Raw genomic sequence first — 25,893 nt, forward strand, 5'->3', positions numbered from 1 at the left:
TTATACTTCCAAAAAGAAAATATGTGATCTCTTACATTTATCAATTTCACTTACACAGATTATGGTGGTACCTATCTTTGTGCCATTGTCAAATTTAAAAAGGTGGTTTTCTGTTCAATTCCCGATGTTAATAAATATGGTGAACAGTTGAGCCCCAAAATCAATCCTTCCAGGACAGTCAAGTCCTGCCATTTAGAATACCGACCTATTTGCTATTCAGGTCAACACTTGTCTTCAATTCTGCATACTTTAACTTTAGCTAGCAGAATTCTGTGAGGCACTGGGGTAACTCTTGAGACCTCTGCTGGAAATGCCAGTATGTAAAGACATCAGGTAAGGTTAAAACTGAACTTGATTGTAATAACTCTTGACACTCACTAGTTTGACTTGCATGAAGAATGACCATTTGCAGTCCCAAAGGACAGCCAACACTGGTGCATCTTTTACTAGCATTCTGTGGGAGTCCTGAGAAAAGAGAACAGGACATTAGTTCAACCTCATCCAGAACACTCCAATTTTGACCTCTCTCATGATTGGGGGAGCCCTCTTAAAATGATGAAAACATTGAAAGAAATACAGAGAAAGTCTATCAGAATGACACCTCATTTAAAATCTCTTGTCAGAATAGGTAGGCCTGTAGAATTGTATACTTTTATAACTGTTGGAGGGATTTCATTATTCAAAATAATGATGCAGGCCTGTGATGATCATGTTGGTCCTATTTGAGTTGAGCTTTCAACCCAAATCTGCACAATCAATAAGACTGCCTACTAACATCTCTACATCATCCTTCTCCATGACAGTCTCAGCTCATCTGCCACTGAAATCCCTGCTTTTACCTGACTACTCCAAGATATTCTGACTGCCTCCCCATGCCCCACAATGCTTACTGATCAACACTGGCCCCTGATTTTAAAAAGATTTTTACTTTAAAAATTTTATCCTTGTTCTTCAATCCCTCTATGACCTCAGCACTTCCTTCCCTCTGTGCTTGTTTAATCTTGGCCATCATGCCTTCAGCTGTCCGTCCTAAGTTTTGATCTTGGCTCACTGAATGCCTTTGCTCCATTTTCCGATTTCAAGAAATACAGAAACCATAGAGAGCAGGGGGCTAATCAACCCATGTCATAACCAGAAAAGCAATTCTGACAAATTCCACTATCCACATAATGTAGTCTTTGGTAGTGGTTAGTGGTAAGAATCCTTGGGGTTCAATTCTTATAATCAGCAAAGGAATCAATGGTTATAGGGAAAAGACAGGAAAGTGGAGTTGAGGATATTAGATCAGCCATGATTTCATTAAATGCTCTTGGAGCACTGAGAGACAACAAGAGTAAGAAAGACATTCATTAAAGCCTACTTGTTTCATCAAGCTTGTGGCTACCTGACCTAATGTCTCACATCGATCATTTGTTTACCAACACTCCTATGAGGTAGACAAGCAGGAGACTGGAAGAACATTGCAAGCCAGGCAGCATCAGGAATTGGGGAAGTCAACGGTTCAGGTGTAGCTCTTTTTCAGGAGTGGGGTGGGTGTAAGGGTAGGTGCAGATAAAGGAGGTTGGGGGGGGGCAAGGTGGTGATGGGTGAACACAGGTAGAGGGTATGACCTAGTTGGTCGATGGAAGGGATGAATTTGGTAGATGGTTGAGAGAAACAGAAGGGAGGGGGGGAAGGAATGGAAGTGGGGTGGAGGGCTGAGGTTATTAGAAATTGAAGAACTCAATGTGGGGTGGCTCAGTGGTTAGCACCGTTGCCTCACAATGCTAGGGAGCCTGGTTCTATCCTAGCCTGGGGTGACTGTCTGTGTGGAGTTTGCATGTTCTCCCGTGTCTGTGTGGGTTTCCTCCGGGTGCGCTGGTTTCCTCCCACAATCTGAAGATGTGCTGGTCAGGTGAATTGGCTATGCTAAATTGTCCATAGTGTTCAGGGATGTGTAAGTTAGATGCATTAGTCAGGGTAAATGTCAAGTAATAGGGTAGGGGAATGGGTTTGGGTGGGATACTCTTTGGACGGTCAGTGTGGATTTGTTGGGTTGAAGGGCCTGTTTCCACTCTGTAGGAATTCTATGAACTTCTATAATGTTGAATCCTCTGGGCTATAGACTTGCAAGTGCCAGATGAAGCGTTGTTCCTCTAATTTGCAGTTTGATTCGTTGTGGCAAGTGAAACACTTTGGGATATTTTAATGTGTTACTGTTACTGTTTTGATGGATACGATTACAGAGCGGAGGTTGATAAACCATCACCTTCTTTCAAGAAGATTTGGTGATGCCGGTGTTGGACTGGGGTGTACAAAGTTAAAAATCACACAACACCAGATTACAGTCCAACTGGTTTAACTGGAAGCACTAGCTTTTGGAGTGCCGCTCCTTCAACAGGTGGTTGTGATGTAACTGAAATTATATATTGAAAAAGACCCAGATTGTTTAAGTCTCTCATCAGTTAGAATGACCACGTTGGTTTCAGTTCTGACATATGTAAATTGCAAAAGTTACATTCTCAAGTGAACTTTAATAATTAGTGTCTCTCAGCCCAGATAATGCATTGAATGTGTGAGTTCCCCTGTGTGCCACAATGTTTAGACTAATTCTAATCTAAAAAAATGAATTTACAGATTCTTACATGGATTCGTGCAGTTTTTAAGCAAAGTAAAATGTAACTCTGCAAGTACAAATTCACCCCACAAACTTATATGTGTGTGGGTGTGTGTGATGTGACTGTCTGTGAGAGAGTGGGTGCATGTGTGTGAGTGAGTATAAATGGGTATAAGTCTGTGAGAGGGTGCAGGTGTGTGTGTGTCTGTGTGTGTAGTGCAATGGGGTCACCTGTAGTGTGACATGAACCTAAGGTCCCAGTTGAGGCCATCCCCATGGATACTGAACTTGGCTATCAGCCTCTGCTCAGCCACTTTTTGTTGCTGCCTGTTCCAAAGTCCACCTTGGAGAATGGTCACCTGAAAGTCCGAGGTCAAATGTTTTCCGACTGGGAGGGAACATTCCTGTCTGTTGATTGTTGTGCGGTGCCCATTCATCCGTTGCCGTAGCCTCTGCTCGGTCTCACCAATGTATCATCCCTCAGGGCATCCGTGCCTGCAGTGCATAAGATAGACAATGTTGGCTGAATCGCATGAGTACCTGCCTCGTACATGGTGGAAGGTGTCCCCACGAGTAATGGTGGTATCCATGTCCATACTCTGACACGTCTTGCAGCATCTACCGTGACAGAGTTGTATGGAGTTGTCCTGAAAGCCAGGCAGTTTACTACAAATAGTGATCTGTTTGAAGTTTGGTGGTTGTTTAAAGGTGAGCAGTGGAGGTGTGGGGAAGGTCTTGGCAAGGTGCTCATCCTCATTGAAGAACATGGCGTAGTTTTTTGGCTCCTGGGAAGTACTGGACAACCTGATGGTTGCATGTTGTGTCTGTCTCCTGAGGAGGTCATTACGGTTCCTCGCTGTGGCACGTCGGAACTGGCGGTCGATTAGTTAAGCATCATACCTTGTTCCTATGAGGGCATCCTTGAGTACTTCCAGGTGCCTGTCACGATCCTCCTCATTTGAACAGATCCTGTGTATTCGTAGGGCTTGTCCATAAGGGATGGCTGTTTTAATGTTTCGGGTGGAAGCTGGAGACGTGTAGCATTGTGAGGTTATCCATGAGTTTGCGGTAGAGTGAGGTGCTGAGGTGCCCATTCTTGATGGTGATACACATATCCAAGAATCAGACAGATAGTAAAGAGTAGTCCATGGTGAGTTTGATGGTGGGATGAAACTTGTTTATATCACTGTGTAGCTTTAATAGTGACTCCTCACTATGAGCTCAGAGGAAGAAAATGTCAATGTACCTGGTGAATAGTGTTGATTGGAGGTCCTGCATAGAGAAGTCGTGTTTGAACCTGTGCATGAAAACATTGGCATATTGGGGTGCACATTTGGTCCCCATGGCTGTTCCGTGTGGATGAATAACTGCTTGTCAAAGGTGAAAACGTTGTGGTCGAGGATAAAGCGGATGAGTTGTAGGACGGTGCTCGGAGATTGGCAGATGTTGGTGTTGAGGACTGAGCCTGTTGCTGCGATTCCGTCATTGTGGGGGATGCTGGTGTAGAATGCGGAAATGTCCATTGTGACGAGGAATGTTCCTGGTTCGACTGGTCCGTGGGTGCTGAGTTTCTGTAAGAAATCTATAATGTCGCTGGGGATCCCCTGTACAATGGGTTTCAATGAGATGGGCACAGACAGCCTCACACAGCGCACTTCATACCTTCAATGCATTATCTGGGCCGACATAGCACCTATTGTTAAAGTTCACTTGAGAATGTAACTTTAAAAAAGTTCTGGGTTTTACATATAAAAGAACTGAAACCAACATGCCCATTTTAAAATATTATAGTCCAACAGGTTTAATTGGAAGCACACTAGCTCCTTCATCAGGTGGTTGTGGAGGACACAATTGTAAGACACAGAATTTATAGTAAAAGTTTACAGTGTGATGTAACTGAAATTATACATTGAAAAATACTTGATTGTTTGTTGAGCATTTCATCTGTTCGAATACCATGATAGTTTCACTTCTTTCGTGTGTAAATCACAAAACTTTTTTTAAAAAAGTTGCATTCTCAGGTTAACTGCAACAATTGGTGGTAGCTAGACAATATGTTGAAGGTGTTAGCCCCCTGTGTTCTCTGTCTGTGCCATAATGTTTAGACTAAGCAGAGGCTGATAGCTAAGTTCCGTACCCACAGGGAGGGCCTCAACTGGGACCTTGGGTTCATGTCACACGACAGGTGACCCATTGCACTATACACACACACACAAACACAGGCATTCCTATACACACACATAACGCACGGACACTCACACACACCCTTACAGACATACACACTCCCACATGCACCCTCTCAGAGACTTAGACCACTCTACACTCACGCACGCATATACACTCTCTATCAGACACACACAACCCCCCCACCTCAGACACACACACACCCATACACACTCCTACAGTCACACACTCCCACATGTACCCCCTCACAGACTTAAGACACTCTACACTCACATACACACAACATATACACTCTCACAACCCCCAACCCAGACTGACAGGCAGACACACACACACAAAGACCCACATGCACACATATACATATAAGTTTGTGGGGTGAATTTGTACTTGCAGAGTTACATTATACTTGGCTCAAAAACTGCATGAAGTAAGACTCTGTTATTTCACTTTTTAGATTATAATCAGTCTAAACATCATTGATGAAAGACTCAACAGACAATCAAGGTATTTTTCAATGTATAATTTCAGTTACATCACACTGTAAACTTTTGCTATAAATTCTGCGTCTATTCTCCACAACCACCTGATGAAGGAGCAGTGCTCAGAAAGTTAGTGCTTCCAAATAAACCTGTTGGACTATAACCTGGTGTTGTGTGATTTTTAACTTCTTTCGAGTATGATTGTAAAGCTGAAAAGTGTCTGCAGAAGCCAATAATTAACCGCCGACATGCAGATGCCGGCCGCGGAGACAACTGCCCGGGTTCACTTTGATGCGTGAAATGAATGTGAGGGCAAGAAGTTACAGACCCGCTGTTGGAAATGAGAATTGCTGAGGTCCCGGGAGAGGGAGTGAGCGCAGTGACTGCCGGGAGGAAGGGCACGGCGGCCGCGGCAGCTGCCGGGAGGAAGGGCACGGCCGCAGTGCACTGTGGGTGTTCGAGCCGGCGTCGTGAACGTGGTGTTCGGGGGTTTTGAGCTGCGAACAGCACCTGGAAATGGCGATGCACGTCCCCAAAGCGCCGGGCTTGGCCCAGATGCTAAAAGACGGAGCGAAGGCGAGTTTCTAAGACGGGGTTTGGGGGTTAGTTTGCCGTGTAAAAGGGAAGGAGCGCAAATCGAAGCGGTGCAGGGGCTCGGGCCGTCCGAAGGGGCAGCGCGTGCTGTCGGAAAGTTCCAGAAGGACCGAGAAACATCGGCGGCCGGCGGCTTCCCGCCCGGAATCCTTTCTCCCGGGGAGAAGGGAGGAGCCCGGCTCGGTCCCGCAATGAGCCGAGGCCTGGGGTTAACTTCGGGCTCGGGGCGGGCAGCGGCCTAGTGGCCGGGAGCTGGAGCCTTCCCCAGTCCCGAGCCGGCCTTATTTACCCCCTTTTCCACCCACTCTCTCCCGGCCCACCTCCCCACCCCACCCACCCACCCCCACCTCTCCCCCCACCTCCCACCTCTCCCCCCACCTCTCCCCCCACCTCTCCCCCCACCTCCCACCTCCCACCAGCCTCGCTGCAGGTTTTAATGGATATTTATCTGTATTTATTTACATTGCAGCATTTTTCAGGCATGGAGGAGGCAGTTTTCAGAAATATTCAAGCTTGCAAGGAACTGGCTCAGACTACCCGTACGGCTTACGGTCCAAATGGTACGATTAAATTGCCTCTTGTAATTCGGACGAAGTATTTCGTTTCACTCTTACTACTGGTGTTTATATAATTTTTTGTTTAAAAAAGAACCTTCTTTGTTTAGGAATGAATAAAATGGTCATCAATCATGTGGAGAAACTTTTTGTTACCAGTGATGCTGCTACCATACTACGAGAATTGGAGGTAGGTGGTCAGTAACTTCACTTCTGTCTAACAATCCAGGTTCAAGATATTTTCTGTTCAAGAACAACCCCATCGGAGGTCTTATTACTCACCAAGAGGCAGGTAGAACTTAAATCTGTGCTGCTTGTTTATGAAATAGGGGCACTGCCACTTCACCAAAAGAGGCATGAGCAATCCAGTTTCAACGTTTTCTAATCAAATGTACACAGATGTTAATATACACCTGTGGAATAGATAGGACTTGAGCCCAGGCCTCCTGGCTGAAAGGCCAGGGATGTTATGACTGTGCCACAACTCTGTTCATTCAAAGGTGCTTTGGGCAGAAAGCTACCACTGAGGTTGAAACTCGATGTCCTATTTACAAGGTAAATGCTTTAACCCACTAAGCCACACTGCCAAGTCAATCCAGTTTGACAATTCAATATTAGTGTCAGCTCTTGGTTTGCAAAGTAAAGCTTTAACTAATGAAGGCTAGGGAGCTGGAAGTTCTTACAAATGCCAGTTGACAACATTGTGTGTCTTGTATTTAAAATTTTTGCAAGCTTGGATATTTGCTTCAATAAACTTAGTGATACAAACTGAAATGATGCATGTTTTCATTGCATTCCATTTAGAAGAGCATGACAATTTTGATCAAACCCAACCCCAATCTTACCAGTCGATCTCTTTAGGGTTCACAAATTTACATTCTTTACTTAACTTGGAGAGAGAAAATCAAGTATTGGTAATCAATTTTTTTCATAAATCATGATCTGTTTTTTAATAGACAAGATTCACTTGATTCTGAATCAACTTTGCGCTGGTTTGAAGCAATTTGACCTTCAATCTTCCTTAAGATTTGTGTACTTTATTTGTTTCCCCTTGCCCCATGATAGCGAGATTTCCTTTCTCCACTTATATAAAATTCTTATCCTGTTTCAAACTTTGCATTACCTCTCTCCTCCCTTCCTTTAATCCCCTACAGCCTCTCAATTAGCAGGTATGCTTGCGCTTCTTCAGTTCTGGCTTGTGTGCAGTCCCAATTTTTGTTCCTCTTTAACAGTTGTGCCTTCACTGTAAGTTTTTGAAATCCCTCCTAAAAGGTCAGAGCAACTATTTTCTCTTTCCCAGTGCACTTTAAAACCTACCTAGTTGAAAAAACATCTGGGTTTCCAATCCCAATATCAATAATCATTTTGAAATGAAAGGCCAATGTAGCTACTGTAAATACAAGTTGTAAATATACATCCATACTTTTGAGCTCAGCATCAAAACTCCCCTCAGTTATTTTTCTGTAGCAGTATTTCTAGTCATTTGAACTATTCTTAACAGTTTTCATACTGTAGGAAAGTATTGTGTAAACAATTGAATGCACCAAGAACTTTTGTTCTCCTTTTTGGTGATTCTTCTTAACTCTTGTATTTATTGGATGCAGGTTCAGCATCCTGCTGCAAAAATGTTGGTAATGGCTTCCCACATGCAGGAACAAGAGGTTGGAGATGGAACAAATTTTGTGCTAGTTTTTTCTGGTGCTCTCCTGGAACTAGCTGAGGAACTTCTGCGAATGGGTCTTTCAGTTTCAGAGGTGAGTAGCTTTCAAGAAATTGAGTATTTTCATTTCATAGTTTTGATGTGATTTTTTAAAAAACATAATTGACATGATGTTGATATTGCTGGCCAGGCCAGTGTATAGCGCCCAGTTTCTGAGCACATTCCTGTGGATCTGGGGTCGCATGAAAGCCAGGTAAGGATGGCGGGTTTCCTTTCCTACAGGATGGTAATGAATTTATGGGTTTTTTTCTGACAATCGGTATTAGACTCTTAATTCCACACAGTCATACAGCATGGAAGCTGACCGTTCGGTCCAACTTGTTCAGGCCAACAGACATTCCAATCTGATTGAGTCCAGATTGCCAGCATTTGGCCCATGTTCCTTCAAACTCTTTATCCATATACCCATCTGGGTGGCTTTTAAATGTTCTAATTGTACCTCCCTTCACCACTTCCTTTGGCAGCTTGTTCCATATGTGAACTACTCTTCGTGTGAAAGTTACCCCTCTAGGGTATTTATTGAATTCCAATTCCACCATCTGCCATGGTGCAATTTGAATCCATGACGGCAGGTTTTTTGAATTGATAATCCACTAATAATATCACTGTCATCGCAATGTTCAAAGCTTGAAAAAAATGAACGTTGCATGATATGTTTTTCAATAGGATAGACACTTGCAATCGTAGATATGCTAGTTAGCATTGGCCCAAAGTACACATTGAATGCATTTCTATTGCTTATTTCTTCAGGTCTGGGTATTTATGTAATGAGACCAATGGTCCCATGTGATTGTTTTTGAGATATTTTTATTTTACAGGTAATAGAAGGATATGAGGCAGCCTCTAGAAAGGCTCTAGAGATTCTTCCAGACCTAGTCTGTTCCTCTGTGAAGAACTTGCGTGACATAGAAGATGTGTTGCCTGTCATTCGAACAGCAGTAATGAGCAAACAATATGGCCATGCTGATTTCCTAAGCAAGCTAATTACACAAGCATGTGGTATGTGTTTGATTCGGACCAATAATAAACTTTTCTCAAAAAAAAAATGTTGAACCTGAAAATTTACATCAAAGCATGAGTAGTAATTACTTTGTTCTCCTTTCAGTTTCTATCTTTTCAGAGTCTGGGCATTTCAATGTGGACAATATTAGAGTTTGCAAAATTTTGGTGAGTCTTATCAGTTAAACATAATTTTTTGGCTGTGGTTTAGATTATTGTAGCTTCAAAATTGTTACAGTGTATGTTCTTTAAAAAGAAAATAGTGCTGAACTGAGAGATAACTTAAGCTGTCCATTATGAATTACTTAACGATGTGTGAATCAGTTAGTCCATTCAGAACTTTGATGTTGAATTTGACCATACGATTAGTTTCTGAACTATGAATCATGCTGTCATTATTCGGAAGTACAAGCTTTCGGAGTGCTGTCTGTTTGTCAGCTACCTGATGAAGGAGCACTGCTCCGAAGCTTGTACTTCCAAATAAACCTGTTGGATTATAACCTGATGTTGTGTGATTTTTAACTTTTCCCTCTTCAGTCATTCCTATATTACTATGCTTTTTGTCATTTGACAATAATATCATAAATTTGTTCTATCATACTTTGTTTTCTAATGTTTCTGTGATGTACTTTGGGGCATTTTATTTCATTAAAGGTGCAAAATAAATACAAGTTTTGTTCATGTAGTGCTTATAAAGGTTTGGTTAAATTAAGTTGAGTTTTGCAGAGCACTGATTTTAATTTCAGTTAAATGGATTGTAGATATCCTTGTGGCCTTCGGAAGGAATATTTGCTTACCTGAATAACATTGCTCTGATTAAGAAAAGGACTGGTATGCTGATGTATTGTTGCTTTGTTTTCTTCTTAGGGATCTGGCATGCTGAATTCATCAGTGCTTCATGGAATGGTTTTCAAAAGAGAAACCGAGGGAGATGTTACCTCTGTCAAAGATGCCAAAATAGCAGTATATTCTTGTCCTTTTGACTGCATGGTGACAGAAACAAAGGTAGTGTAGTTCAGAATCTGTTTGGTAACCTTTCATGAATTGTAATTCTTGGAAAACATTTTTTCACTAGATTTGGATGCAGAATTGAAAAATTGTCCAATATTAGAATCTATTGTCCAGATATAATAGCAGATCGTTCATTTGGAAACGCAAGATAATAACAGTCAGTGTGGTGTTACGAGGGGAAATCATGCCTGACAAATTTATTAATATTCTTTAAGGAGGTAACAAGCAGGATACAAGAAGGGAACCAGTGGATGTAGTATATTTGTTCCCAGAAACCACTTGATAAGATACATATATTAGGCGATGTAGTAAGGAAAGACCACAGTGGTGGATTATAGTATATTAACCTGATAGAGGATTTCCTAACTAATAGAAGACAGGGTTGGGGTAAGGGGGACGTGGTTCAGAATGGCAACCTGTAACAATGAGTGCCACAGGAATCAGTCCTGCAGTCATAGTTATTTACAATCTATAATACTGACTTGGATGAAGAAAGTGAATGTACTATAGTCAAGTTTGTAGATGACAAATGACTCTAAATGGGTGATAAGGCAAGTGTTGAGGATGACTGTCTGCACTGGGATGTAGACAGGTTAAGCAAGTGGGTAAAAACTTGGCAGATAGAATGTAATGTCGGAAAATCTGAGGTTATGTACTTGGATAGAAAAAAAGAGGAGCTAAGTATTATTTAGACTGCAGAGGGAAACTTGGAAGTCCTTGTCCACAAATCGTAAAAAGCTAGCATACAAGTTTCATAGAAATCATACAATCCCTACAGTGTGGAAACAGGTCCTTCGGCTCAACAAGTCTACACTGACCTTTTAAAGAGTAATCCATCCAGATCCATTCCCCTGCCCTATTACTCTGCATTTACTCCTGACTATTGCACCTTAACCTACACATTCCTGAACACTATGGGCAACTTAGCATAGCCAATTCACCTAACCTGCACATCTTTGGATTGTGGGAGGAAACCGGAGCACCAGAGGAAACTCATGCAGACACTGAGAATGTGTAAAGTCTACACAGACAGTCTCCTGAGGCTGCAATTGAACCTGAGTCCCTGGCGCTGTGAGGCAGCAGTGCTAACCACTGAGCCACCATGCTGCCCCTTTTAACATGTAAAAGAAAAGACAAATGGAATATTGGACTTTATTTCAAAGATTGCAGAGAATAAAAATGGAAATTTTGCTAAAACTGTCAGATACTCTTTAGGCCATACCGAGAATATAGTGAACAGTTTTGATCCCTTGCTCAGGAAAAGTATACTGGCATTGGATGCATCACAAAGAATGTTCTGTAGGTTGATTTCCAGTATGGAGGAGAAGTTGAATAACTTGGACCTGTACTCATTAAATTTTGGCTTATAAGAGAAGACCTTGGAAACATTCATGTTTCTTAGGTGGCTTTAAAGGTAGATGTGGATAGATTGTTTCCTTTTGTTGGAAAGTCTAGGACAGAGGGCAAAATTTGAGTGAAGGGTATCAAGTTTTAGACCGATTTACGGTAGACAATCAATTAGGATGTCTGACCAGTGGATGAGTTGGACTGAAGGGTCTGTTTTCATATTCTATAAGAACTAGGAGCAAGAGTAGGCAATTCCTCAAGTCTCCTCCACCACTCAATTAGATTGTGACTGATTTCATCTCGGCCGCAACTCTACTTTCGTATACTTCACACTCCCCGTAACTTGTTGACTTGTTACTAATCTTCTCCTTAAATTTACTCAATCACCTTTACAGGACAGGTAGAGGCCATTTGGTTCATGACTGCATTGACCCTCTGAAGAGTACCTCGCATTTACCATGGCTAATCCACCTAGCCGGCGCACTGCAGCGAAATTTAACATGGCAAATCCACTAAACTGTGAGGAAACCAGAGCAACGTGTAAACTCCCACACAGACAGTTACCTGAATCTGGCATCAAACCCTGGTCCCTGCGGCTGAAAGAAGCAGTACTAACCGCCGAGCCACTGTGGATGTTTCAGTATCCACTGCATTTTGGGGCAGTCAATTCCACCAATTAGCAAAATAATTTCTTCTCGTCTCTGGATTAAATGTTACTCCTTCTAAATCTATGGCCTCTCAATCTATCATTGTCCATTAGACAAAACATCCTTTCTACAACCACCTTGTTAATTCCCTTTATCATCTTAAATGTAATCACCTTATTCTTCTAATCTTGAGGCCAATGGCTCAATGTTTCTTCGTAAGACAAATAACTCCCCATGGAATCAATCTGGTGAATCTGGAATTCTTTACCAAGTGTAGTGCCACAACGATCAGTGCTGGTGTTTACAGTTGTTTACAATGCATATTGGTGACTAGGATGAGAAAAGTGAATGCAGTATCGCCATGTATGGATGGTACAAAAAGGGGGTTGTAAGGCAAGTGATGAGAACAATAGTCTCTACGTTGATGTAAAAGGTTAAGCCCGTAGTTAAAAACTTGGCAGATTGTATTGTGGGAAAATAGAGATTATGCACTTTGGCTGTACAGAGGAATGAAGAGGCTGTGATATGTATATTCAAGGCTGAAATAGATAATTAATCATGGAGGGAATCTGGGGTTGTTGGGAGAAGGGAAAGCGAAGTTGAAGGATATCTGATAAACCATGACCTCATTGAATAGCAGAGCAGACTCACTGGGCTTAATGGTGTACTTCCCCTATGTCTTACGGTCTTGCGTTATTTTAAAAGATTATACATGGTATCTTTTATATTGGCAACATTCTTTTAATGCTTAAAATGTGATATTACATTTATATTGCACAGATGTTTAGTCTGAACTTTGAATTTGAATGGAAAAGTATAATTACTGTAAATCTGTTGTCAAAAAAATTAATTACTGCTAAAGATTTGATGGTCAGGTTCATGTAAATTGTTTTGGGTGGGTGTTGTCCTTGCCCTTGCCTGCCATATTGCTGTCTGTCTGCTGAAAAATTTTGAATTGGATAAAAAGCAGTTTCCATCTTTTTAAAAAGAAAATGATGCTGGTGGTTAGACTTTGAGATACAAAAGTGTAGTAGTGACCATGATTTGTCTTTTTATAAATGATTTGAATCGATGTTTTGATTTGTACAATGATAACTTTACAAGCCGGAGATTGAGAGCTGCGACTTGATTATAGTTGCTATTTGCCATTATAATTGAGCAGTGTTCACGTAGTGTACTCTTGGGTAACCTAAACTCTCCAAGAACACTTGATGTGTTAAAATTACTTAGGTATTATGCAAACATTCTTATATCTTATATTCAAGTCACCTATTCCAAACATCAATGTATGCATCACTAAAAGCAGTCAAATTAAATTTAAATTGCAAAATCAATCTTTTCAATGCAAACCTTTTTTTTGAAGGGTACGGTTTTGTTAAAGAATGCAGATGAATTAATGACGTTCAGCAAAGGGGAAGAGGATCTCATGGAGGTTCAAGTAAAAGCTATAGCAGATGCTGGTGCCAATCTAATCGTAACTGGAGGGAAAGTAGCAGACATGGCTCTACATTATGCTAACAAGTATCAGCTGATGGTGGTCAGGTAAACTGCTTTATGAAGTTGTTTGACACTACATTAATTTCCTTTTCATGCTAAGCCAATCTGAGTGTGCTAATATTGATCATAACTTTCATTATACTCGCAGTGTAGCTTGCTGAATGTGATATTATCATCTGTATTTTATGCTTGTGGGTTCCATTCATTATTTCATGTACTGATGATATGGAGGAATTAGTCTCATGTTAAACTGGTGTAATATTTTTCAAATTTCTAAGGATTTAGTGAGATGTTTAACAAAGTGTATACATATGAGTAATGGCATTAACATTGGCCGCAGTGCTCTATCGAATAAATAAAGAGAGTCAACAGAGTATTAATAATGCAGAAAAGGCATTTGGGTCCCTTTGGGTAAGTTATGAGAAGATGCAGGCACTTTTGGGATAATGCCATGCCTAGAATCATTGATCTGTGAAGAGAGTGAGGAGACCATTGTGAAAAGAGTAGCTAAAAGTTTTAAAGAGCTTTTTTGTGTATAATAAATTTACACAAGGCCCAGAATTTGGTGGAAAATTAGCAGTCAAGGATGTAGCATTATGTTAGTGTAGTGGCAAACTACTCTATTGGGTAACTTTGTATTTGATAAATTGAATTGTTTTGCTTTGCTTTGGATTGGATTCCAAAATGTTTGCATAATATTTGGTAATTTTAAAGAAGTCTAAATTGCTTCTCATCGTTGGTGTTCCACTTTTTGTTTTTCCCCAGGTTAAACTCTAAATGGGATCTAAGAAGACTATGCAGAACAGTAGGAGCTACAGCCCTTCCAAGATTGGTGGGTAGAATAGCAAAAGCACACCCAGAATAATTGAATTTAACTTTTCTGTTTGATTTTTAAATTATTTGAATTTTTTCAGACGCCACCAACTCCAGAAGAAATGGGATACTGTGACAGTGTTTACTTATCAGAAGTTGGTGACACACAGGTGGTGATATTTAAGCACGGTGAGTTTTTTTAGATATTAAGCATATCAATCTAGTAGTTGATATGCTTAAGTACATTTTATTTCCTTGACATTGACTGCAAAAAGCAATTTCGGGGCCCCATTTTCTTCAATGAAGAGGAGTATGGTGGTGTTCTTGGGGTGAACAATAAGCTTGCTCTCCTGATATGTTTATAATATATTCTCCTGACCTCTGAGACCTTAGTTTAGTGTTTCATCCTGTATATAGCACTTCTGATTGCTAGTGTCTCTTGGTATTCCCCTGGAATGCCAGCCTTGGTTTTTGTGCTTAAGTGGATAGATCGAGTGAATTCTTAGAAGAGTACAAAGGCAGTAGGAGTATACTTAAAATGGAAATCAGGAGGGCAAAAGGGGGACATAAGAGAGCTTTGGCAAATAAAGGTAAGGAGAATCCAAAGGGTTTTTACAAATACATTTAAGGACAAAAGGGTAACAATGGAGAGAATAGGGCTCCTTAAAGATCAGCAAGGCGGCCTTTGTGTGGAGCTGGAAAAATGAGGGAGATACTAAACTAGTATTTTGCATAAGTATTTTGTGTGAAAAAGGACATGGAAGTTATAGATTGTAGGGAAATAAATGTTGACATCTTGAAAAATGTCCAGATGACAGAGGAGGAAGTGCTAGATGTCTTGAAATGCATAAAAGTGGATAAATTCCCAGGACCTGATCAGGTGTACCCTAGAACTCTGTGGGAAGCGAAAGAAGTAATTGCTGGGCCTCTTGCTGAGATATTTGTATCATCGATAGTCACAGGTGTGGTGCCAGAAGACTGAAAGTTGGCTAAAGTGGTGCCACTGTTTAAGAAAAGGAAGGACAAGCCAAGGAGCAAGAGACCAGTGAGCCTGACGGTGAACTATAGACCAGTGAGCCTGGAAAGGTATATGAACAGGAAGGGTTTGGAGGGATGTGGGCCAGGTGCTGACAGGTGGGACTAGATTGGGTTGGGATATATGGACGGATTGGACTGAGAGGTCTGTTTCTGTGTTGTACATCTCTGACTCTAACTCTGGAACTAGAACTTGAATCCAAAATCTTGCTTTTTTTTAAAAGCTTAATACCAGAGTTTTAGTACATTTCTGTGAAAGTTGAACCAGATCTTGTCATTTACGAAAAATGGAAATGTTAACACTTTTGACTGTCGTGTTCGTTGGTCAGCCATTAATGTATTGTTTTAAGAATCTTTTAGTATCTGTAGAGTTGCTTGTACAGAATTGTTAGGTGGAAAGTTCCTGTATTTTAATCTGTGTATTTACAGTTACACTAAAGCTAATGAATGTAAGAAAATTTTCTTAATTTAACAAATGAACTTGAAATTTCTTGTGGCCAGTCCATTTATATTTGAATAAAGGAAACTAATCTGTGACTGACTTATTTCATGTAGTATAGAGATGTAGTTAATGTTTTATCCAAAATTCTATGCTAAACTTAAAAGACTTAAGTATAACATTTGTTTGCATGTCACAAAGCGTCTGCTTAACTGATATTGCCCATTTCTATTTCTTGAGTTGGGCAGAGTAGAAGCATTTACCGTACATTATAAATCTTAATTTGTTTGTCTGTTGCAGATCAAGATGATGGTTCAATTTCTACAGTTGTAATTCGTGGTTCTACAGATAACATAATGGACGACGTTGAGAGGGCGGTGGATGATGGCGTCAACACGTTTAAAGTTCTTACAAAGGTGTTGTGTACCTATCATGTCAAATCTAGTGAAAGATTTCATTGTTTTAAGGGTTTTCATTTTGATCTTTGAGTTTTGAATCTGTTTATGGACATTAATTGTTTGATTACGCAAGCTTTACACTACTTGAAACTGGTGGATTGATACTTGATGTAAATGTTTGCAATTTCTTCTATTGTTTCAGCTGTATGTCTATATAAATATTTCCTGCAAGACTGGCGATCTCCACTTGTGTATCATTTGAGAGTTGGCCACGTTCTAGAATTTAATGTCGTGATCACACGATGGCTTTCAGAGGTGTATTTTGTCCTTTTTTGTTTTGGTGAAGAAAGTTTGAGAAAGGTGTTGAGCTGTCTGCTCAAAGCCAATATAGTAAACAGTTTGTGAAGTCTTGAGGATTTTTTAAAAAGTTAGAACAGTAGAATGAGCCACAATGTGTGGAGTCGAGCTCCTACTGAACCAAGATTTTTATTTTTATAGAATTTTGCAGTTGCTGGCTTTTTAAACTGGATGTGGAATCTCTTCTTCCTCTTCGTATTACAGCTAAATGTTCACATGTAGGATTGCATTTGAATCTACTGAATTTGCCTTTGTCAGTGGTATATTTGTGGGATGTTACTATATTGGAATAGTTTTAAGTATCTTGATAGTAGCAGTTAAGTCCATTCTTATTCTTTAGCTGTACTGTAAAAATAGTATTTTGTTTAATTGAATTAAATTGAATTGAATTTATTGTCATGTGTACCGAGGTGCAGTGAAAAACTTTGTCTTGCGAGCAAGACAGGCAGATCTCACAGTTAAATAGCATAGATATGTAAATAATAGGTAATCAGTGGCAAAAACAAAAACAGGTGAATGCTAAGAGTTTGAGAGCCCATTCAGTATTCTAACTGTAGAAACTGTTACGAAACCGGCTGGTGTATGTGTTCAGGCTTCCCCGATGGTAGAGGTTGTAGAAAAATATTGCCAGGGTGGGACGAATCTTTGAGAATGGTGGCAGCCTTTCCTTGATAGCAGGCCCAGTAAATGGATTCTATGGGAGGTTGGCCTTGTGATTGCCGGGCTGAGTTCACCACTCTCTGTAACTGTCTCCGATCTTGAATGGTACAGTTGCCATATCAGGTAGTGATACATCCAGACAGAATGCTCTTGATGGCACACCTATAAACGTTGGCAGGGGTATTCGCTGTCATGCCAAATTTCCTCAGCTGCTTGAGGAAGAGGAGATGTTGTTGAGCCTTTGTAACCAGTGCGTCCACATGAAGAATCCAAGAAAGCTTGTTGTGGATGATCACTCCCAGGAGCTTGACACTCTCCACTCGTTCCACCTTTGTTCTGTTAATGTGTAGGGGGGCATGAGTAACATCTTGTCGAAAGTCAATAATGAGTTCCTTGGTTTTGCCAGCATTGAGAGCCAAGGTTGTTCTCTCTGCACTATTTTCCAGCTCTTCCATTCCCGTCTGTAGTCTGTTTCGTCGCCATCTGAGATTCGAATGACTATGGTGGTGTCATCAGTGAACTTATAAATGGCATTAGTTTAGTATTTGGCAAAGCACTATGGGTATACAGTGAGTACAATAGGGGGCTGAGTACGCACCCCTGGGATGCTCCAGTGTTGAGTGTTAATGAGGATGAAATATTGTCCCCAATCTTCACTGATTGTGGCTTGTGGGTCAGGAAACTGAGGATACAGTTGCAGAGAGTGGCGCTTAGTCTGAGGTCACTAAGTTTAGTAATTGGTCTCGAGGGGATAATAGTGTTGAAGGTGAACTGTCGTCAATGAGTAGGATTCTTACATAGCTGTTCTTGGTGTCAAGATGTTCTATAGAGGAGTGAAGGGCAAGTGATATGGCATCTGATGTGGATCTGTTGGTCTGATAGGCAAATTGGAGTGGGTCAAGAGTAGTGGGGAGACTGGAGTTGATTAATGACATGACCAGCCTTTCAAAGCACTTCATGACCACCGAAGTTAGGGCCACTGGACGGCAGTCATTGAGACATGCTGCATGATCCTTCTTTGGCACAGGGATGATGTTGGCCCTCTTGAAACAGGCAGGGACAGAGGCCTACTGCAGGGAGAGGTTGAAGATGTCCGAGAAGACCTCTGCCAGTTGATCTGTGCATGCTCTGAATGCATTGCCTGGTACTCTGTATGGTCCCATCGCTTTCCTTGGATTCACACAAAGGAAAACTGATCTGACCTCTGATGCAGTGACTGTTGGGGTAGGTTCACCAGGACTTGTCGCAATAGGTGTTACCACTCGGCTGAAATTCTGCTCAAAGTGAGCAAAGAAGGTATTGAGATAATCTGGGAGGGATGCGTCATCGTCTGGTATTTTGCACTGTATCTTTTTAGAACCTGTGATGTCATTCATTCCTTGCCCTTGTTGTTGGGTGTCTGTCTGGGTCTCTAGTTTGAATCGGTATTGTCCTTGGCTGTCTTAATGGCTCTGCGAAGGTCATACTTGGATTCCTTATATTTGAATGGGTCTCCTGAAGGCCTCACGTTTTGGGTTTTAGCAGGTTTGAGTAGTTTGACCAGTTGAATTGCATCTTGAATGCAACGCCTCTAATTTATCTTTAAAATAAGCATGTTCAGGTCTATGCTATCTTAAAATATTTTGAGGGGGTTTGGTTTGGTCCGTAAGTGTTTCCAAATTAAATCTTCTTTTTCTCTGGACTAATTCTGCCTGCTTTGGGGATTTGAATATACTCGTGCTGCCTTCCTAGTTTTAACTGGATGAATTGTCATCAATAACTGATACAACATCTATATCTATAGTTGTCTACAATTCACATTTGCATGTTATACAGTTTAATTTACTCAGATGTAGCAAATTATTAACAGCATTTATAATTGACAGGATAAACGCTGTGTACCAGGTGCAGGAGCAACTGAGATTGAATTGGTTAAGCGGATCACAACCTACGGAGAGGTATGGAAGGAAACAATGTTTGTCCTTAAGAATTTTCCATTTAGGAATGAATAACTGATTCATTGGTTTCTTTTCAGTCGTGTCCTGGTCTTGAGCAATATGGCATTAAGAAGTTTGCAGAAGCTTTTGAAAGTGTTCCACGAGCTTTGGCTGAGAACTCTGGTGTTCGGGCTAATGAAATAATTTCAAAGTTGTATGCAGTACATCAGGAAGGAAACAAAAACATTGGTTTTGATATTGAGGTAACTAAGCATTGATTTATAATATCAGCTGAGGAAAATTCAAGTGATTATAAGAGTGCATTTTATGGTATTTTCACTCTTTAAACTGTTGCTTTACAATGTGCTATAACTGGTAAATTTCTTTGTGCATTTTTCACTTTTCCAAGTCAAAGTAACCATTAGAGCTTTACATTCAAGACGTTTAAATAAAAGCAGTTCATTGTATGCCGATGCACAGAAATTAGTGTTTATGCTTGGCTATCTCAAGTTTATTGGAAGATCTTTGTCTATATTGTGCTTTTTAGAATAAAAAATTTATATAGGCCAAAATTACTACTATCTTAGTTGGATATTGTCAGACAAAAATTAAATGTCACCAAACATGTTACTCCAGATGCCATATCTTGCTGAAATATGAAGGGCTTGAAATCATGAAAATTTATAAATATTGTGAAACCTGGTTTTAGTTTTTAAGACTACTTGCGCCCTAGTAATTGTCTTATTAGTCATTCTTAACCTATTTAGGAATTTGTTTTCATTCATTCCATTGTTTTTTATTTGCAGGGTGAAGGATCAAGGCTGAAGGACATGCTTGAGGCTGGAATAGTAGACCCATACTTGGTTAAATACTGGGGAATTAAGCTTGCTACAAATGCTGCTGTAACTGTTCTGAGAGTGGATCAAGTGAGTGGTTGCCAGATTGCTGGTGTATTTGAAAAAAATAATTGAATAACCGTTATGTAAACATTTGACCTTTAGGTTCCATTTGTGCATCATAAAACAAGGGGAAGCATATGTCAGATATAGAGAGAAGTGGAGAGAATCCTTAGAGTATAAAGGCAGTAGAAATCAGGAGGGCAAAAGGGGACATGAGATAACTTTGGCAAATAGGAGACACCAAAGGGTTTTTATAAACATACTCAGGACAGAAGGGTAACTAGGGAGAAAATAGAACCCCTCCAACGTCAGTAAGGTAGCATATGTGTGGAGCCACAGGAGATGGGGGAAATACTAAACAAGTATTTTGCATCAATGTTCACTGTGGAAAAGGACATGGAAGATACAGAATGTGAGGAAATAGATGGTGACATCTTGAAGAATGTCCATATTACAGAGGAGGTGGTGCTGGATGTCTTGAAACACATTAAATTGAGTCATTCCCCAGGACCTGATCGGGTGTACCCTAGAACTCTGGGAAACTATGGAAGTGATTGCTGAGATATTAGTATCGTTTATAGTCACAGGTGAGGTGCTGGAAGACTGGAGGTTGGCTAATGTCGTACTACTATTTAAGAAAGGTGGTGTGGAAAAGCCAGGGAACTGTAGACTAGTGAGCCTGACGTCGGTCGTGCGCAAGTTGAAGAGAGTCCGGAGGGACAGGATGTACATGTATTTGGAAAGGCAAGGACTTATTAGGGATGGTCAACATCGCTTTGTGTGTGGGAAACTGTGTCTTATGAACTTGATTTGAGTTTTTTGAAGAAGTAACATAAGAGGATTGATGAGGGCAGAGCGGTGGGTGAGATCTGTATGGACTTCAGTAAGGTGTTTGACAAGGTTCCCCCATGGCCGATTGGTTAGCAAGATTAGATCTCATCGAATACAGGGAGAACTAGCAACTTGGATACAAACTGGCTCGAAGATAAAAAAGGGCTTCTGGAGGCCTCTGACCAGTGGTGGGCCACAAGATTTGATGCTGGGCCCATTGCTTTTAATTATTATGTAAATGATTGGATGTGAACATAGGTACAGTTTAGCAAGCTTGCAGATGACACCAAAATTTGGAGGGTTAGTGGACAGTGAAGAAGGTTACTTGGAGTGTAGCGGGATCTTGATCAGACGGGCCAATGGGCTGAGGAGTGGCAGATGGGGTTTTAATTTAGATAAATGCAAGGTGCTGCACTTTGGAAAAGCAAATCTTGGCAGGACTTAATGGGAAGGTCCAAGGGAGTGTTGCTGAACAAAGAGACCTTGGAGTGCAGGTTCATAGTTCCTTGAAAGTAGAGTCGCAGGTAGATAGGATAATGAAGAAGGCATTTGGTATGCTTTCCTTTATTGGTCAAAGTATTGAGTACAGGAGTTGTGACGTCATGTTGCCGCTGTACAGGACATTGGTTAGGCCACTGTTAGAATATTGTTGCGAAACTTGTAAATCTTTTCTGAACCCTTTCAAGGATGTTGCCAGGGTTGGAGTATTTGAGCTATCTGGAGAAGATGCATAGACTAGGCTGTTTTCCAGAGAAGTTTATAAAACCATGAGGTTCATGGATAGGGTAAATGGACAAGGTGTTTTCTCCGGGGTGAGTGAGCTCAGAACTAGAGGGCTTAGGTTTAGGGTGAGCGGAAAGATAAAAGGGACTGAAGGGCAACCCTTTCAGAGGGTGGTGCATGTATGGAATGAGCTGTCAGAGGAAGTGAAGGCTCGTTCAATTACAGCATTTAAAAGGCATCTGGATGGGAATGAGTAGGAACGATTTAGAAGGATATGGGCAAAGTGCTGGCAAATGGAATTAGATTAAATTAGGATATCTGGTTTGCATGGATGAGTTGGACTGAAGGGTCTGTTTCCATGCTCTACATCTGATTCGTGTTGCCAAGCCCTGGAAGACTAATTATCACAATGATTCTCAATTATATGGACCAAAGCCTGCAGTGTGACAATCTTTCTGAATATGCTGTCTTGTGTTGTGCTTAGCACTGCAACTGTTTTTTTTTTAATACTGTTAAAAGTTTTTCTATGTTACACCTTGGTTCTACTGGTTGTCTTGAAACTTCACTGAAAATTTTACAAGAAACTCTTAAAAGCACCAATCTGTTTTTAAGGTGCACTCAGCACCACGTTGCTGCTGTTCTTAGCTTCATTTCAAGGTTGTCCAGGGGTCAGGCCATCATCAAAAGTATAGCATATTTGTAATATTCTTGTGCAGCATTAAAAATGTAGTTTGATTACATGTAACCAACATTAAAATATCATTAGAAAGCATTAACATTAGAAAACACTGGATAATGTGCAAATTCATAAAGCATTTATTTTTTGGGGGCCCTCTTGACAGTGGTAGTGTCCCTACCCCAAGAGGCCTGGGTGTAACAACATCTCTCAACAGGTTGATTAGAAAAATGGTTTAAAGAAAAGCTTCCCTTATTAAAATGGCAACATCAGAAAGATGTCTAATTTGTAATTGTGAGAAACACCTGTATTTAATTGAATATTTATAAATGTTTAAAACTTTGTTCTAGATGTCAATTGCAGAGGCTTTTTTAATCTTGTCAATTTTTTATAAAACAGTTTGTTCACTTCATTGGATAGCAACATAAACTAAAATCCAAAACATCTCTGGTGTCTGTTAATCTTTTTTTTTAATTCCCTTGCAGATAATAATGGCAAAACAGGCAGGTGGACCCAAACCACCAGCACAAAAGAAAGACTGGGATGATGACCAAGATGAATGAACAGTTCTAAGAATTTATACTACTTATGTACTGAGTAAAAACCCTACTAAATACAAATTGGATCTGATGACTTTATTTATGCAGCTTGTTTAGTTCTGACAAAACTATGGCACTGTGCTTAAGGGTTTGAAAGTACTTGTATTGATCAGTCTAATAAATACATTTGGCTCCCAAAACATGCTTGTATTTGTTTCTGTTCTTAATCTGCATATTCTGCAACTTAATAGCATTAAAGTGCACTTGCTTGAAGTTTCAGTAAAGTAGTCTCCTATGGTTTGTATTGCATTTGGTATCAGTTTGTGTTGTCCTTGTCACTTATCTTAACTTTGTTTCATTTATGGAGGTTGGATTCAATGATTGTTGTCACTGTTGTGTTTGGGTTTTAGAGGGAAAGGCAAGCTGCTTAAAATTGGGAGCATCAGAAAAAAGAATTATAACAACTTTAGGCACAATAGAGGAGAATAACATAGCATAGCATAGGGCACATTTGTCAAAAGCATAGTTTTAAAGTACTTAGTACTCTCACATTAACCAGTTAAAACACATGCCCCCAAGGAATATAAACACTTTATTCAAGTTAATTGCCTGTGCCTATAGTGAACTGTACATTACATTATACATAGCATTTGTTTCAAAATTCAGTTTTAACTCAACAACCAGCTGCCAATGCTTGCTTGGAAGAGTCAGTTGGTCTGATCAACAGATAGGGTGGTCTTCCTCACATTCAAGCTTAAACATCATTTCATATATCTATACAAGTAGAATAATTCTTTAAAAAGTTTGAAATGTTTACATTTTAATAACGAGTCATGTTTTTAGGAAAATTGGGAGGCTGTGAACATTTTTACAATGCATGTTTTGTGAAAAGCACAACATTTTGGTAATTTTGTATGGCTTACTTTCAATAACTATATTGCTTAAACTTTACCTTAACTACAATAGTAAATGAGAATTCATATTATACAAGCCACTTCTACTTGCATTGTGAAACCATAGGCAATAATTATTTAATCTCGATGTTGCATAGATTTAGAAGCTAGATACTGCTTTCCATTTTTTTGCTAGAAATTAAACAAGTCATCTGTTTGGATATAAACTGATGTTTCCTAGCAGACAGTTAGAGAATTCTCTCATAAAAGAGCAGGTAGGCCTGGGCACTTAGAACTTTAGTCTCTGGTACAGCTTGTACACGGGTATCACTTATATGGAACCAACTCCCCACGTGTGATTCTTCTTTGATTTCTGTTAAAAGAAAAACGTAAACAAAAAAAAAAAAATCGCTGATAATTCAAACCTAAGTTCTAATTAGTGATCTACAACTGGATTAGTTTCATTTTGCTGACTTGTTAGAATGTTTTTAATCCTTATGTTCTGAATTCCAAACTTGAAAGCAGTAACTGAAAATTTCTGTAGAAATGCTTCAATCTTCTCAACATACCTGACATATTGCTAAGCCAGTTTAGCAACATATGTTTCAGGCTGTTAAGATTAACTGTCTGTCCAAAAATGCTAGGTGAAAGTGAGGCCTGGCGATGAGTTGAGAGCGTGGTACTGGAAAAGCACAGGTCAGGCAGCATTCAAGAAGCAGGAAAATCGATCAGGAATGAGGGTGGAGAGATAAATGGGAGGGCGTTGGCAGCGATAGCTCAGAGTGCAATAGGTGGATGGAGGGGAGGGTCAAGTGGATAGGTAGGAAGGAAGATGGACAGGTCATGGCAATGCTGAGCTGGAAGGTTGGAACTGGGATAAGGTGGGGGGGGGGGGGGGGGGGGAGAAGAGGGAAAATTAGGAAACTGATGAAATTCACATTGATGCCATGGGGTTAGAGGGTACCTAGGTGGAAAATGAGGCGTACTTCCTCCAGGTGGTAAGGGAGTGGCAATAGAGGTGCAAGACCTGCATATGTCCTTGGCAGAGGGAGAGTTAAAGTGTTCGGCTACACGGCAGTGGGGTTGGTTGGTGCAGGTGTTCAGGAGATGCTCTCTGAAGCACTCTGCGCGTAGCCTTCCTGTCTCTGCATTGAGAGCAAGAATTATAGTAAATGATGTGTGGGAGTGCAGGTGAAACTTTAATGGATGTGGAAGGCTCCTTTGGGGCTTTGGACAAAGGTGTGGGCACAGGTTTTGGAATTCCTGGGGTGGCAGGGTGGATTGTTGGTGTGTGTGTATGTGTGTGGACCTGATGAGGTAGTCGCGGGGGAGCAGTCTTTACAGAAAGTGGATGGGGTGGGGTCCATTTGTAGGTGTCCACACTCGGCTCTCCAAACATGCTGTCAGACCTGCTGAATGTTTATCTTCAGTAATTTGCTTTTAATCTTATGTAGAAGTGGAGAACTGCAACAGTTCCAGAGAGGAGTCATAGACGGAATGTTAACTCTTTTTCCACACGTGGTGCCAAGTCTGTTTAGTTTCTCTAACACTTTGGCTATATTGACTTATACAAAATGTGCCGTGGGTTATGTCACTTACCTGACAGTGTACATCTATTCATTGCATATTCAGTAAGACTGCTGCTAGGAGTCCGCACCTTGACATAAGCTGTATAGTGGCCCGATCTCATAGTGCCACTGTGTTCCACAACTCCATAGAGATTATATAATACATTTGTACAGTTCTCTGCCACATTCTGCATTATAGAACACAGATGACAATTAAATCGAACTGGCTAAAATCCTTAATTCACTCAATGAAGACAAATTTCTCGAATACATTTACACAGTTGTAGTCATGTTCAAAGGAAAGGAGGTATAATGCATATGCAAGAATATAAATAGGTAAGGGAAAGGGAATGCAACTAGATAAGTTCAAGCAAACATTTTGGCACAATCTAAACTCCAAAGCAATAGATGTTATTTTTGAAATATTCATTCTGAACAGATCAGATTTTCTTTGTTAAAATGAATGGCAAATGCAGTGAAATAATTTGTCAACAATACTAAAAATGCTTAGTAAAAGG

At 40.4% G+C, this 25,893-nt stretch overlaps 2 protein-coding genes across 6 annotated transcripts in view; one reads left to right on the plus strand and one right to left on the minus strand.

Moving 5' to 3' along the window:
- The first annotated feature begins 5,694 nt into the window (after nt 1-5,694).
- cct8 (chaperonin containing TCP1, subunit 8 (theta)) lies at nt 5,695-23,118 on the plus strand. Its single transcript, XM_043700686.2, has 15 exons — nt 5,695-5,835; nt 6,323-6,413; nt 6,518-6,597; nt 8,012-8,161; nt 8,946-9,126; nt 9,233-9,294; nt 9,994-10,131; nt 13,495-13,673; nt 14,394-14,460; nt 14,543-14,630; nt 16,216-16,331; nt 19,196-19,267; nt 19,345-19,509; nt 20,053-20,172; nt 22,861-23,118. Exons 1-15 carry the CDS (start codon nt 5,776-5,778, stop codon nt 22,936-22,938), a joined length of 1,647 nt encoding a protein of 548 aa, XP_043556621.2. The 5' UTR covers nt 5,695-5,775; the 3' UTR covers nt 22,939-23,118.
- A 371-nt stretch (nt 23,119-23,489) lies between these two features.
- usp16 (ubiquitin specific peptidase 16) overlaps nt 23,490-25,893 on the minus strand; it is a 33,186-nt gene continuing 30,782 nt past the window's right edge. For all 5 annotated transcript variants that reach the window (XM_043700681.2, XM_087992914.1, XM_043700683.2 and 2 more), the window contains 2 exons: nt 25,407-25,563; nt 23,490-24,180 (listed from right to left, as the gene is read on the minus strand). In XM_043700681.2, coding sequence (XP_043556616.1) covers nt 24,056-24,180; nt 25,407-25,563 — 282 coding nt within the window. In that variant the 3' untranslated portion in view covers nt 23,490-24,055. The remainder of the gene's footprint in view (nt 24,181-25,406; nt 25,564-25,893) is intronic.

Source organism: Chiloscyllium plagiosum, unplaced genomic scaffold, assembly GCF_037043375.1.
Source record: "Chiloscyllium plagiosum isolate Xiang-an unplaced genomic scaffold, Cpla_swu_hap1 HiC_scaffold_12, whole genome shotgun sequence".
NCBI classification, from domain to species: domain Eukaryota; kingdom Metazoa; phylum Chordata; class Chondrichthyes; order Orectolobiformes; family Hemiscylliidae; genus Chiloscyllium; species Chiloscyllium plagiosum.

What these genes read in the sequence shown, in the direction of transcription:
- cct8 (XM_043700686.2), top strand. Translation starts at nt 5,776, where the DNA reads ATGGCGATGCACGTCCCCAAAGCGCCGGGCTTGGCCCAGATGCTAAAA. An exon ending in GCTAATTACACAAGCATGTG is followed by an intron (nt 9,127 to 9,232) that starts GTATGTGTTTGA and finishes TTCTCCTTTCAG; the next exon opens with TTTCTATCTTTTCAGAGTCT. An exon ending in TATCAGCTGATGGTGGTCAG is followed by an intron (nt 13,674 to 14,393) that starts GTAAACTGCTTT and finishes GTTTTTCCCCAG; the next exon opens with GTTAAACTCTAAATGGGATC.